Source organism: Sorex araneus, chromosome 8 (assembly GCF_027595985.1).
Source record: "Sorex araneus isolate mSorAra2 chromosome 8, mSorAra2.pri, whole genome shotgun sequence".
Lineage (NCBI taxonomy): Eukaryota > Metazoa > Chordata > Mammalia > Eulipotyphla > Soricidae > Sorex > Sorex araneus.
The window spans coordinates 52944080-52956768 of NC_073309.1; the positions used below are offsets into that span (position 1 = coordinate 52944080).

General features: G+C 61.3%; 2 protein-coding genes across 4 annotated transcripts; one reads left to right on the forward strand and one right to left on the reverse strand.

Annotated features, from left to right (window-relative positions):
- The first annotated feature begins 1852 nt into the window (after positions 1-1852).
- On the forward strand, positions 1853-7478 carry PTOV1 (PTOV1 extended AT-hook containing adaptor protein). Of its 2 annotated transcripts, XR_008631218.1 has the most exons (13): positions 1853-2506; positions 4227-4364; positions 4453-4535; positions 4598-4655; positions 4740-4847; positions 5393-5548; positions 5664-5753; positions 5843-5916; positions 5990-6047; positions 6119-6223; positions 6913-7110; positions 7182-7248; positions 7354-7478. XR_008631218.1 is itself a non-coding variant. In XM_004619753.2 (12 exons), exons 1-12 carry the CDS (start codon positions 2336-2338, stop codon positions 7191-7193), a joined length of 1251 nt encoding a protein of 416 aa, XP_004619810.1. In that variant the 5' UTR covers positions 1853-2335; the 3' UTR covers positions 7194-7478. The 2 variants fall into 2 exon arrangements, 1 of the variants encoding a protein (XP_004619810.1); XM_004619753.2 differs by having other exon boundaries at positions 7182-7478.
- A 320-nt stretch (positions 7479-7798) lies between these two features.
- Positions 7799-12615, reverse strand: PNKP (polynucleotide kinase 3'-phosphatase). Of its 2 annotated transcripts, none has more exons than XM_004619853.2 (17): positions 12485-12615; positions 12085-12245; positions 11410-11456; positions 10838-11131; positions 10168-10247; positions 10028-10085; positions 9849-9956; positions 9582-9653; positions 9152-9200; positions 9002-9072; positions 8839-8931; positions 8666-8762; positions 8522-8583; positions 8335-8444; positions 8169-8256; positions 8028-8089; positions 7799-7937 (listed from the first exon to the last, which is right to left on the reverse strand). In XM_004619853.2, the coding sequence occupies exons 2-17, from the start codon at positions 12233-12235 to the stop codon at positions 7820-7822; spliced, it is 1560 nt and encodes a 519-aa protein (XP_004619910.1). In that variant the 5' UTR covers positions 12236-12245; positions 12485-12615; the 3' UTR covers positions 7799-7819. The 2 variants fall into 2 exon arrangements, with proteins under 2 accessions (XP_004619910.1, XP_055001722.1); XM_055145747.1 differs by having other exon boundaries at positions 12446-12568.
- Between the last annotated feature and the right edge of the window lie 74 nt (positions 12616-12689).

The window sequence follows — 12689 nt, forward strand, 5'->3', positions numbered from 1 at the left end:
GGCAAACACCCTACCTGCTATACTATTGCTCCCTCCCGCCCCCACCCAGCCTTTTTGATCCATTCGTCTGTTGTTGGCCATTTGGGTTGTATTAATGCTGCAGTGAACACAGGAGGTGAGCCTGGATCTTTTTGAGCTCACAGTTTTGGTGTTCTTTGGGTAGATGCCTAGAAGCAGAATCGCTGGGTCCTATGGAAGCTCTGTTCTTTTTGTTTCTTTTTGGGTCATACTAGGCAGTGAGTGCTAAGGGGTTATTCCTAGCTCTGCACTCAGGATCACTCCTGGTGGTGCTTGGGGGAACCATATGGGATACCAGAGACCGAACGAGGGTTGACCAGATGTGAGGCAAGTGCCCTCCCCGCTGTACTGTCACCTCAGCTTTCGCTCCTCTTTTGAGGGTCCCCACTACTTTCCACAGAGGGTCGACCCAAGGACACTCCTCACACAGTGAGGGCTCCTTTCTCACTGCCGTCTGCCAGCCCTGGTGGTTTCCAGGCTTTTCGATATGTACCATTCTCACTGCTGCCTCACTGTCCTTGAGGTTAGCATCTTGCTGTTACGTGCTGAGGAACATTTTTTATAATGTTTCGGGTGTTTCTGGCCATCCTTCTGTCTTTTTTGTGATGGTTTCTATTCGTCTCTCCCCATTAAAAAAATTATTTTTGGGATGGTGATGCTCAGAGCTTACTCCTGAGTCTGCACTCAGGACCCGCTCCTGGCAGTGCTCAGGGTACCAGGGAACGAACCCTGCTCAGCCACATGCAAGGCAAACGCCTTATGCACTGTACTCTGGTCCTGTGCCACAGATCCACCCCTGCTGATTCCGGAGCTCTCTCTAGACGATCCTCCACCATCCTGGGCCACATCTCTCACTTCTATCACCCAAGGAGGGGCCCTCTACCCTTCTCTGCCCATCCAGATGCTCTCTTTCCCTCTCACTAGTGTGTCTGTACAGAAACAAACCCATTAGCCTTCACCCCATTCTCTCACTCTCTGGGACTCTGCCTGAAAACAAAAAGAAAGGATAGCTCCCATTGCACCCCTCACACTGGCGCTCCTCCCTGGGCCCATTATTATGACTTTTGGTTTATTTTCTGGGACACACCTTATAGCACTCAAGGCTTACCCCTGGCACTGTGCTCAGGGTCACTCCTGGTCGAGCACGGGGCACCACATGGGGTGCTGGGGATCAAACCTGGGTGGAACCTGCCCTCAGCCTGTTCTCCCTCTGGCCAGAAATAGTACGAATAATGATGGTTCTTGACAAAAGGGGGGCATTTAAGCCTTTACTGTGACCAAATACAGATCCGAATACTTTTTCAACACTTTGGATCTTCATAACTGTTTAAGGGCTCACTATTTTTCCACACTTCAGGAACAGATACATCATACAAACTACTGGTGAATGAGGACACGGTGAGTGACTGAAAGTAAGAGGCGAGTGGAGAGGCTGGGGGGAGGTGCACAGCGGCGGGTGGTGCCTGGGTGGTGGGGCGCGATGGGCCTCCGTCACAACCTCGGAACCTCCCTGGGTGCCTGAACATGCTCAAGCACCTAACTTCCAAGTGGCTTTCTCTCCCCTGCGCCCCGCCAAGTCCGGGTTTCTCAGGTCTCAAGGGGTAGTGGGCCAGATCCGGGTTTCCGGGCTTACCGCCCGGCAGGCCAAAATAGACTCAGCATCTCAGTTTCTGCCTTCTGATCTTTCTCCACCACGTCTTCCCTGCCACACCCCCCCAAATCGGTTTCTCAGCGGTCCTACACGGTTCCCCTGAGTTCTCAATCTAGCCCCGCCCCGTCACGCTCCTGGGTCTCCCCCAGTACTAGGGTGGTACGCACCGCTCACGCCCCCACAACACGGTTGGCTGACGCATGCCACGCCCCATGACAGTTGCCGCTCCGGCCATGCCCCCTCACCACGCTCTTGGCCTGCTCCGGCCACGCCTCCATCGACGCTTTCGGCGCTCTGGCCACGCACCCTGGCGACGCCTCGGCACCCAGCCACGCCCCTAACGACTCTTCGGCGCTTGAATCACACCCCCAACGACTCTTCGGCACTCAACCTTCTGACAAGCCTTCTGACGACTCTTCGGCCACGCCCCCGGATGGCTCTTCGGCGCTCCGGCCACGCCCCCTGGCGCACGCGCTTCGTACGCGTCGCTCCCTCCCCGCTCGCCGCAGTGGTTCGGCCCTCTCGTGCGACCCCTCTCCGGCGCCGCGTCCCTCGCGCTTGGTACAGTCCAGCCCGTCTCCCCAAAGCCGTGCGTCCGCGCCCCTCAGTCAGTCAAGCCGCAGCCCTCCGCGCGCGGCTCGTGGCAACCCTCGGCCCGCGTCTGCTATGGTCCGTCCGCGCCGTGCCCCGCACCGCTCCGGCGTTGGGGGCCCCCTCGGGGATCGTGGCCGTCTACCGCGGCCCCTGACGCTGCGCGCCGTCCGCTCGCGATCCTGGCCCGCTGGCCCCCGGGGCCCGCAGCCGCCGCGAATCCGAGCCCGTTCGGCTCCTCCCATGGTGAGCTCCCCGCTCGTTTTCCAGAGCCTTCCACGGCCCCGCCCCCGCGGCCCCTCCCCCGGGTTCGTGTCTTTGTCCGCGGCCCACCCCTCCTCCCCCCATTCGGGGTTCTCCCAAGAAAGCCAAGGCCGGGGGCCAGTCTCCCCCCCATAGAGCCCCCCGGGTGGTACGCGCCGTGCTCTCCCCTTTGTTGTGCGTTCGGGCCGGGGCGGCGGGGTGGGGTACGGGGGCGGGGAGGACTCAAATTACTGCTGACTCGGCGGCCCGATTTAAACGCGGGTGGGGGGCGGCCGGCGTGTGCCCTTGTCTTTGCAGTTAAAAAGTTGGGTGACTGTGGGCCTGGGAGCTAAGGGCTGGCGGAGGGAGCCGCACCCCCAGGTGTTGCTCGCGGGAATTTGCCTCCCGGACTGCGCGGGGCAGGGACGCTCAGGACTGACCCGTCCCCGACTTGGGGACCCACCGGGATTGCAACTCCCCGGACTTGGGGCTTGCGGTGCGCGCTGTTGCTGCTGCCCCCACTGAAGTTCACGTTGGCCTCGAATCTTGGCCGTGGCTCGCGGCCGCTGCTTTGCCCAGCCGCTCTCTTGACTTTTGTCGAGTTAGATTCGGCGGGGGCGGGTCTACGCCGGTCTCCTAGTAGCTTCCCGGCCTAGACACCCTTCTGGAACCGAAATCTGCATCCCCGCGTTAGCGTCTCGCTGCGCGCTATACCAGCACCTCTTGGGGGGGGGGGCCTCTCCCTGCGTATTCCTGCCCCTGATGCGGGTGCGCCACAGTTCCACGCTCCCCACTGTTAGCTGTCACCAGCCTATCACATTCCCCTTCGAAGGGGTTCGGCCGGCCCGCCCCAAAGAACCGACTTGTTCTGGAGTCTGCGCAGAGTGGAGCGTTTGGGTGGTTCTGGTTCTTGAACCGTCTGCTGTGGTCCAGTCTGCCCGGCTCTCACATCCTACTACCTTGGGGTAGGGCACCGCTGGAGTGCACTCTCGCCAGCTGCACTGTCCGTTGAACCTCCATCTCTAGTTCCCCTTGCCCAGTGGGGCACCAGCACTGACTATACCCAACTCACCTTCTTTCCCCACCCCTGATATGGGTCTCCTGCTCCTTCCTGTTCTGGTTATGGTCTTCTTAAGGCCCACAATGAAAAACTTCCCCACCTGGGCTAGAGCTTCCCGGGGCACTTCACCTGCTGTTGTTTGGCAAAAGCTTCTCCTCCTGAGTCAATAGTGTGTGTGGTGGTGGTGGGTTGGGATCTTTGGCTTTGCTGCTGTGGGGATGTTACCTCGCTGGCTTCCCGTTGGCCACTTGCTGGAAGCTTCTGTTTCTGCGGTGGTTCACCGCAAGGGGGGCTGGGAAGCCCCTCTAGGCCAGTACTTCAGTCCCTGCAGCCTGTGGTGGGTGAGCAAATAAGGGGACTTGCCAGCGCCATCCCAGAAAGATTGGGGTGGAGGGGAAAGGCAGGGAGTGGCAGTGCCTGGTTCTAGCAGCTGACTCCTGAGCAGGTGGGGGACATGCGGAGGATGTGGCACAGACCCTGAAGGACAGTTCTTAGGGACTCTTGTAGCTCCCACCCAACAGGTGGGTTGGGAAGGTGCCATAACCTTGGGCATTTAGACCTGTCGGAGGGTTCGTACAGGGCAGGAGTTCTGGAAGGTGGGATTTGGAGATGAATGTGGGGTTACTGTGGCCCCCACTTCATGATGCTCCCCTCTCTCTACAGCAAGGTGCCCGGGTCTTTGGGGCTCTGGGCCCCATTGGGCCATCCTCACCAGGGCTAGCTCTCGGGGGCCTGGCAGTGGGCGGCCCTCGCATGGGCAGTAAGCTGCTGGCCTGGAGTGGCATCCTGGAGTGGCAGGAGGTGAGCATCCATCGGCAGGAGAGGTTGCCGCTGGGGGTGGGGGGGCGACATGCCCATGCATCCCCTCACTGAGCCTCTCCCACTGCAGAAGCGCCGGCCTTATTCGGATTCCACTGCTAAGCTGAGGCGGGTGCTGCCGTGCCAGGCCTATGTGAACCAGGGCGAGAACCTGTGAGTGGGAGGCAGGGTGGGTGGGCGTGGGCCCGGGGTGCCCCTGACTCTCCTCCCCGCAGGGAGACGGACCAGTGGCCACAGAAGCTGATCATGCAACTGATCCCGCAGCAGCTGCTGGTGAGTGGCCCCTGCACTGCTCCCCTGCCTCCCAGCTGAGCACCTTGGCCCTGGCCCTGACCCAGGGTCCCTTGTCACCCGCAGACCACACTGGGCCCCCTGTTCCGCAACTCGCAGCTGGCGCAGTTCCACTTCACCAACAGAGACTGTGACTCACTCAAGGGGCTCCGGCGCGTCATGGGCAATGGCTTTGTGAGTGGGGGCCCCTGCGAAGCGCCATGGGGGGAGGGTGGGGTCCAGATCTCCCTAGGAGAGCAGAACAAGACTCCCTGGCCCAGTCTTCTGGAGTGGCGGGGACCCGCTATAAGGCAGGAGACAAGGGAGCCAGGACTCAGTTTCCTTGCCTGACTTGGGTCCTCCTGGAAGGTGCTGGGGAGCAGGGTGGGGCAATAGGAGGTTCAGCGGGTGCCTCTGGGTCAAGGGTGGGGGTTGAATGCTCTGCAGCGAGTGGGGTACCTGTGCCACCTGAGCCTGTGGCTCAGTCCCCCTTACAGGATGCCTCGTGGTCAGTGGCCCCCCCCCATAGCTCGCCCCTGTGCAGCTGTGGCAGGGCGGCTACACGTGTCTCTCCAGGAACTTGGGGATTTCTATACAGACCCCACCTGTGCCCAGCAACAAGCGCTTGTCAGGATTCTCATGCACAGATGCGCCCCTGGCTGATGGGACTGGCTGGCTCTGCCCCGGGCCTGGGGCTCCCGGTCCACACCTAACCCTGGTCCCCGCCCGCCCACCTGCAGGCGGGCTGCATGCTGTTCCCGCACATTTCCCCGTGCGAGGTGCGCGTGCTCATGCTGCTCTACTCGTCCAAGAAGAAGATCTTCATGGGCCTCATCCCCTACGACCAGAGCGGCTTTGTCAGTGCCATCCGCCAGGTCATCACCACGCGCAAGCAGGTGCTCCCCCATCCTCAGTGGGGTGGCTGGGCCCCGCCTGTCTGGAGGAGCCAGAGAGGCACTGGGTGGTCCAGGGTGGTGTGGGCGGACACTGACAGCTGCCCTCTCCCCACAGGCTGTGGGCCCTGGCGGGGTGCACGCTGGGCCCATCCAGATCGTCAACAATAAGTTCCTGGCATGGAGTGGGGTCATGGAGTGGCAGGAGGTGAGGCGTAAGGCCCCCGTGGCTGGGCCCAAGGCGCCACCCCCCCCCCCCCCCCCCAGCCCTCATGGATCCCCTCTTCTCCCCCAAAGCCCAGGCCTGAGCCCAACAGCCGGTCGGAACGGTGGCTGCCGGCACACATTTATGTGAACCAAGGGGAGATCCTGTGAGTCAGGGGCTGGGAGGGGGGCGGGGGCGCTGCCTAACCTGGCCCCTGACCCTGTCCCTTATGCCATCAGGAGGACTGAGCAGTGGCCTCGGAAGCTGTCCATGCAGCTTATCCCCCAGCAGCTGCTGGTGAGTAGGGTGGGGTGCCGGGTGCTGTGGGGCGTAGGTGCTCGCAGGGCTGCAGCCTGAGCTTCCCACAGACCACGCTGGTGCCCCTGTTCCGGAGCTCACGCCTGGTGCAGTTCCACTTCACCAAGGATCTGGAGACGCTGAAGAGCCTGTGCCGGGTCATGGACAATGGCTTTGTGAGTGGACATGGCTCCCCTGAGAGCCACAGGGCCCGAAGCTGCCAGTGGGGTCTGGGACACGTGGGGCCACGCCCCCTGGAGGCACAGGCTAGAGTAGAGATGCTGACTCAGTTTTGGGGGGGGGGGCGTCGTCCATTCTTGCTGGGGCTATTTATCGGCCTTAGGGTGGGGGCCCGTGCTTCAGAAGCTATGGTGTCCATGTAGGGGTTGGTCCCCTGTAACCCCAGTACTTTGGCTTGTCCTAACAGCCACACAACTGAACTGGGTCTTCTTTGAAAACTTTGGGGCCGGGGGCCGGAGTGAGAGTCCAGTGGGGAGGGTGTTTGCCTTGCTTGTGGCAGACCTGGGTTCGATCCCGAGCATCCCATATGGTCTCCCAAGCACTGCCAGGAGCAAGTCCAGAGTGCATGAGCCAGGAGTAACTCCTGAGCATCACTGGATGTTACCCCAAAAGCAAAATATAAATAAGTAAAATTAAACTTTGGGACCTAGAGGGGCTCAGAACCACGTGCCCAGGGTGAAGCAGCTGCTGGAGGCTCAGGCCGGTGCTCTGGTGACCAGGCTTCTGCCTGGGCCCCTGCCACCATGTCTCCATAATAACCCTGGCTCAGCAGGGACCCGGCAGGCTCAGGGTGTCCTGTGCCTTGGGGTGACCCTGGTGTACTGACTGGCTGGCCCCCGCGCAGGCGGGCTGCGTGCACTTTCCGTACAAGCCCCCGTGTGAGCTGCGCGTGCTCATGCTGCTCTACTCGTCCGAGAAGAAGATCTTCATCGGCCTCATCCCGCATGACCAGAGTGGCTTTGTCAGCGGCATCCGCCGCGTTATCGCCAACCAGCAGCAGGTGCTGCAGCGGAACCTGGAGCAGGAGCAGCAGCAGCGCGGGGTAAGCGGGGCGGGGTGGGGGCGGGGCGGGGTGCCTCTGTGTGGCACCTGCTGACTCCTCCCTCCCCACAGATGGGGGGGTAGTGGCCATCTGGGCTGGCCCCTGTAGGAGTCACAGACACGGCCCCTGTGCAGACTGGTGAGTGGCCCCTGGTCCCCGCCTGAGCCTGTGGGTTCGCCCCGAGGTGTGGGGCCCTGGGAGCTGCTCCAGTGCCCGCCAGCTCCGCCCACTGTGGCCCCCCAGGTCAGAGGCTTCTGAACAGGGGCCCCCCCAGGAGCTGCTGCTGCCCAGCGCGATGGAGGCCATATGCCGAGATGCCTCTGAGGACGGTCCCTTCTCTGCGTTCCCCCAATAAAGTTTTAAATGCCCTCCTGCCCCTGTGATCACTGGCAGACCCCAGGGAGGATGGGCTGGGTGGGCACTGCAGGGTTCAGCCTATCTCGCTCTGACACCTCTGCTCTCTGGCACTGCCTAAGATCCCTGGAGCACCACAGGGGTGGCCAGATCCTTCCCCCACAGTTAGTTTTCAGGAGAGCAACTCATGGTGGTGTGTGACAGCTGAGACCCTTGTCCTTGGGGCACATTTTGGGGTCCCCAGGGCCTCTGCATCCACCTGGAGCACCCGGTGGCCTGGCCTGGAGAGGCCCCCAGTCCTGCTCCCCTCTCGGAACGTGGTGAGGCATGGAGAGCAGAGGCCTTTATTGGGGGCTTAGCCCTCCGAGAACTGGCGGTACAGCCGCTCAAGCTGGGGCTCCAGGTGCAGGCGGAAGGGGATCTCCAGGATAGCTGAGAAGCCTTCTGCCAGTGTGGGGGCCTCAAACTGCTTCCTGTGGTGAGGGACCTTCTGTTAGGCCTAGCCCCCTATCCCCCCCACCTCCCCACCCCCCAGCTCAGACTCCTGCCACGGCAGCACCTACCTGTAGCTGTACAAGACCATATCCGACACGTGGGCATGCGATGAATCCGTCATCTCCCGGAACTGCAGCAGGGGAAAGAGGGTGAGGGGTGGAGGGACTGCAGGGAGGTGGGGGGGGGAGAGGGGTGGCATGGGTACTCACCCGGTTGTTGTGGCGTGCCTGCTCCAGGGTGGCATTGAAGAGGAAACAGCGGCAGGGCACGCCTGCGTCCTGGGCACACTTGAGGTATCTGGGTACCGGATGTATCCAGTCAGGCCTGTGAGCTGCACAGCCCCATGGGGACCCGGGGATCCTGGGACCCTGGTACCTGGCTCGAGTTGGGATGTCAGGGTTGGTGTTGTCGATGACGACCCGTTTCTTCTGCTTCAGAGCTGCCTCACAGGTGGATACACAGCGCTGCCAGGAACCCAGCGAATCCTGGGGGGCAGTATTGGGTCCTGAGACTGGGGAGCAGACAGGTGCGGGGAGCAGGGTATGGGAGCAGGGGTTCCTACCCTGTTCACATGGACGTAGCCTGCAGACACGAGGTGCTTCTGGACGAAGGTGGACTTCCCAGCTGGGAAGGGGGGACACGGTCAGCAGCCACCCAGGATCCAGAAGGGACTGGGGCTTCTCATGGGGCCAGGGCAGTCACTCACCCCCTGGGAATCCCACGGCGACCACCACCTCTGGGTCAGCGCTCAGGAGGGAGCTGGACTCGGGGAGGCAGAGTGGCCCTGACGGGGACACAGTTCTCTGGGAGGGACAGATGTGAATGAGACCCGCACCCCAGCGCTGAGCAAAACCCCAACCCCTGCACTCGGTGCCTCACCGGGTCGAAGGCTGGGAGCTCGAAGGCTGCTACGGGCCACTTGAGAAAGAATTCCTCCGGTGTGGCGAAGGGCAGGCTGAGGTTGAGGGCAAACTGGAGGGTGGGGAGACAGAAATCAGACAAAGTGGGGCCAGGGGGCAGGCTCAAGAGTGTGGGGGCTCACCAGGCGGTCAGCACAGGAGAAGTCCTTCTTCTTCCGCCCAGGGGCCCAGTTGGCGGGTCTACCGGCAGCATCTGAGGCACAGGGGCACATCCCTCAGTGATATCAGCGCACAGATGCACCACACCCGCCTCCTGTGTCCCTGGCCCTTACCTCCCACGAAGATGCTGTCCGTGAGGGATATGGGCACACCCTCATTGGCCTGTGGAGGGGACAGGTGACAGCCGAAGTAAGAAACTGGTTCCTGCTACTCATCTTCTGGGTGCCAGTTGGTCTGTACCCTACACTGTCCTGTCAGTCTCTGCACCTCTGTCCAGTCCAGCCAAGTTCCACCCCCTGGCCTCCATCCAGCCCCCAAGGCCCCTGGGTTCTGGGACCAGCTTTGCCGGTGCCTGCTAGACCCTTGATCGACCACCAGAGGGCATGTCCCCAACTCCTGTCCACTACCAGCATTGGACCAAATCCTGCTCCTGAACCCCAGAGGCTCACTGTCACCCATATCACTTGGGTCCAGTCACATGAGTCTCCCCACTGTCCCAGCCCTCTCCAGTCCTCCCAAGCCAATGTGCACAGCCTGGCTCACCTGTTCTTGCAGATAGTCCCACATGCCGGTCACAGGCTTCCGGTACAAGCCTGCATGTGTGGCCACGAGCACCTGCAGACCAGAGGGCCAGACACTGGGTGCTCCCCGAAACCCACCAGTCCCAGGAGAGCCCTGAGTACCCCCCATGTGGTGCTGCTGTCTGGATTACTTCATGCAGGGAGCCTCAATACCCCTCCTCCTGATATGGTCCTAAGTTCTCCAGGGGGCAGCCCCTCCCTATCTTGAGGGTCCCTCCCCACACCGTACCTGAAAAGGGACCCCAAGCTTCTCCAGCACTGCCTCCACCTTGCCCTTGAACTCCTCTGCAGGCAGCTTCCCCCGGCCGATGCCCATCTGGTTGGTGAAGATCACCAGCTGGGGAACAGACAGGGGTCAGGGGGCCCTCCTCCCTGGGGCCAGCCCCCTCTTGGCCACCCCACACCCACCTTGTAACCATCAGCCTGCAGCTCCTGAAGTTTCTTTGGAATCTCGGGATACAGGATCCTGCAGCCGTGTGGCAGTGGCAGGTGACATGGGGTCCAGGGCTGATGGCCAAACCCCGCTGCTGCCCCCCTCGGCTGCTCACCTCCAGTCAGTGGGGCCCGAGGGAAAGACTTTCCCACTTTGGGTGCAGATGAGTGTCCCGTCCAGATCAAAGGCGGCCACCTGGTGGTATCCAAGAGAAGAGGATAGCACTGCGGTCACGCCTGCATCCTCATGGACCCACAAGGGAAATTGAGTCAGCGCCTACATCAGATCTAAGGTCCAGCAGGTGATGGCCCCTGGCCCATCCAGCTCGCTGCCTCCCTTTATGCTTCCTATGCCCAGCAGGAGTTTCGGCAGCTGACCCCTCAGACTCTGCATGACCGGCTGCAACAGGTCTGGAGCCAGAAGGCCTGGGTTTGATCCCCACCACCTCACAACCCTTGGATGCTCCTGAATGTGTGTGCCCCCAAACCTGGCAAAGCCAAAGCGAACCACTCCAGTCAACAAGCAAACAGGAGCGGAACGAGGCTCCCCTCAGTGTGCACTGTGCTAGGGAGGAAAGTGGGCTGCTGTGCTCTGAGGCTCTACAAGCAAAAAACGGGGGTGCCCCGCAGTATGTCCAAGAAGCGCAGCCGGGGTCCTGCCGCAGGCCCCCTTATTGATCATCAGGTTCCCTTCTCAAAAGGCTAAGTGTAGGGTACCAGAGGCCATCAGACCTGTCAGGAGAGCACCAGCAGGGACGAGTTCCGGTCGGGTTGGGGCTCCCTCACCTTGCCTCGGGCTGTCACACCGGGGGCCGTGAACACCAGCAGCTTCTCCAGGCTCTCCCAGCCCGGAGATGCCTTCCGCATGCGCTTACTCGGCTGCTTGATGTCCTCCTCTGGGGCTGCTGGCGGGGTGCCCGGTGGAGTGTCGGGCTGGGATCCATCTGGGGGCCTCTCTTCCCAGCGCAGGGTCAGGGGATAGAGGCCGTTGACCAAATACAACGTGTCCCCCACCCCCAAAGAGCCCTGCAATTCAGGTTTCAGCACTTGCGTCCCAGCAGTTGAAGGGTTAACTCCCAGCTGCAGAGAAAGGAGAGGCTGGCACTGGCTCTGCCCGCCCCAGTGGCCTCCTCCAATCGGGTAACCCTAGCGCCTGCCAATCAGACCACCTAGCCCCTCCTCCCCACTGAGGGCACCAATCAGAACTTCAGAAAAGTTAACAGGCTTCTTTTCCAATTGAAATAGGCTCCTTAGAATTAAATGAAACTTCTGAACTCTACTGGCCACACCCATTTCCCCCGGGACAGTGTTTTGCTTCTGGTCGGGTGTACTGCCGCCCCTGGCTAAGGCCCAGGTACCTGTTTCACTGCCACGGTCCGGGTCTCCAGGTCTGCGAGCAGCTCCACTGAGGGATGAGGGGATGGAGTCAGGATTGATTTGATAACCCTTTTGGGGTCGTCTCCCTCAATACTGGAGCTCAGTCCCAGAAAGGGGCTCTAACACTCATTTGAGAGGGGGCCGCAGTTTATCTCTAAGCGGAGACAGCTCACTCCCTGACATGCCAAATAAAAGCCTCTAGACTACGACGCTGGCTCGCCCAAGGTACGGGGCCCTTTTCCATGCTTCAGGACGCGGAAGTGGCCTTAGATGTAGGTCCTGGGCTGACTCACCATGCTCCTTATCTTTCATGGGATCGGCTGGATCTCTGAACAGGTTCTGTCCTGCCTGTGAGTATCCTCCGTTCGCTGATAACTGTCTCAGGATTAGTTCACTCCCTTCCCACACTAGGGTCTGGCTAGTCCTAGATCTGGCACTGCCTTTTCCTTTCTGTGCTAGCCAGAGGACAGAAAGACAGAGGACAGAGGACAGAGGACGCCTATCAATCTCATGACCGGCTCACCCACAGAATTCACCCGACAGCCAAGTAGGTCCTCCTACTTGCCCGACACGACGCTTTCTGGATCAACTAAGTCTTAGGGACCAGATTCCCGCGCCTAGAAGGCCACACACCCTCCGTCTAAAGCCCCAGCCACCTTGGTTTCTCGAACACTTCCGGTCGGTAACTTGGGTCACGGGACCCCGGCCCAGGACCAGGGCTTTCCCGTCCAAGGGCAGGAAGATGGGAGGCGCTCCTCCAGAGGGGCTCTCCAGCCACAGACGACCCTGGGTCTGTGCGTCGGCCATCCTGGCCGCCCTAAGGGAAAGGAGAAAAATAGATTTTGAATGGCAGGTCGCCCGCAGCGGGAGCCAGAAAAACCCCCGTTCTTAGGGATTCCCGACTTTCGCAAGGAAGTCCCACCCACTCGCCGGCCTCAGACTCCGCCGTCTCCCAGGCTACAGTGCCGCTCCACCTTCGGGTAGATCGGGCCCTCACGGGCTTTTCAGGGTCCTGACCGAGACTCTAGATCTCCCTCCTCGGCCATCCAAGCTCACCCGTGCCAGCCGCTCGCGTTCTTTCGTCCTCTTAGACCCAGGAAGTCCTGCCGGAGGCCCCCTGGCCGCTGGACTAGTGTCTCTGGGCGAGCGGAAGTGACTCGGGATCCCGGGGGCCGGGCTTCAGAGGGGGAGGCCCCGCCCCTCCCCGAGCCCGGCTTTAAGTCCTGGGTTTCTCCGCCCTCCTTCTCTCCCGTTGCAGTGG

What these genes read in the sequence shown, in the direction of transcription:
- PTOV1 (XM_004619753.2), top strand. Translation starts at nt 2,336, where the DNA reads ATGGTCCGTCCGCGCCGTGCCCCGCACCGCTCCGGCGTTGGGGGCCCC. An exon ending in GTGAACCAGGGCGAGAACCT is followed by an intron (nt 4,536 to 4,597) that starts GTGAGTGGGAGG and finishes TCCTCCCCGCAG; the next exon opens with GGAGACGGACCAGTGGCCAC. An exon ending in GCGTCATGGGCAATGGCTTT is followed by an intron (nt 4,848 to 5,392) that starts GTGAGTGGGGGC and finishes GCCCACCTGCAG; the next exon opens with GCGGGCTGCATGCTGTTCCC.
- PNKP (XM_055145747.1), bottom strand. Translation starts at nt 12,474, where the DNA reads ATGGCCGAGGAGGGAGATCTAGAGTCTCG. An exon ending in TGCAGGCTGATGGTTACAAG is followed by an intron (nt 9,957 to 10,027) that starts GTGGGTGTGGGG and finishes TCTGTTCCCCAG; the next exon opens with CTGGTGATCTTCACCAACCA. An exon ending in AGCTCCCAGCCTTCGACCCG is followed by an intron (nt 8,763 to 8,838) that starts GTGAGGCACCGA and finishes TGTCCCTCCCAG; the next exon opens with AGAACTGTGTCCCCGTCAGG.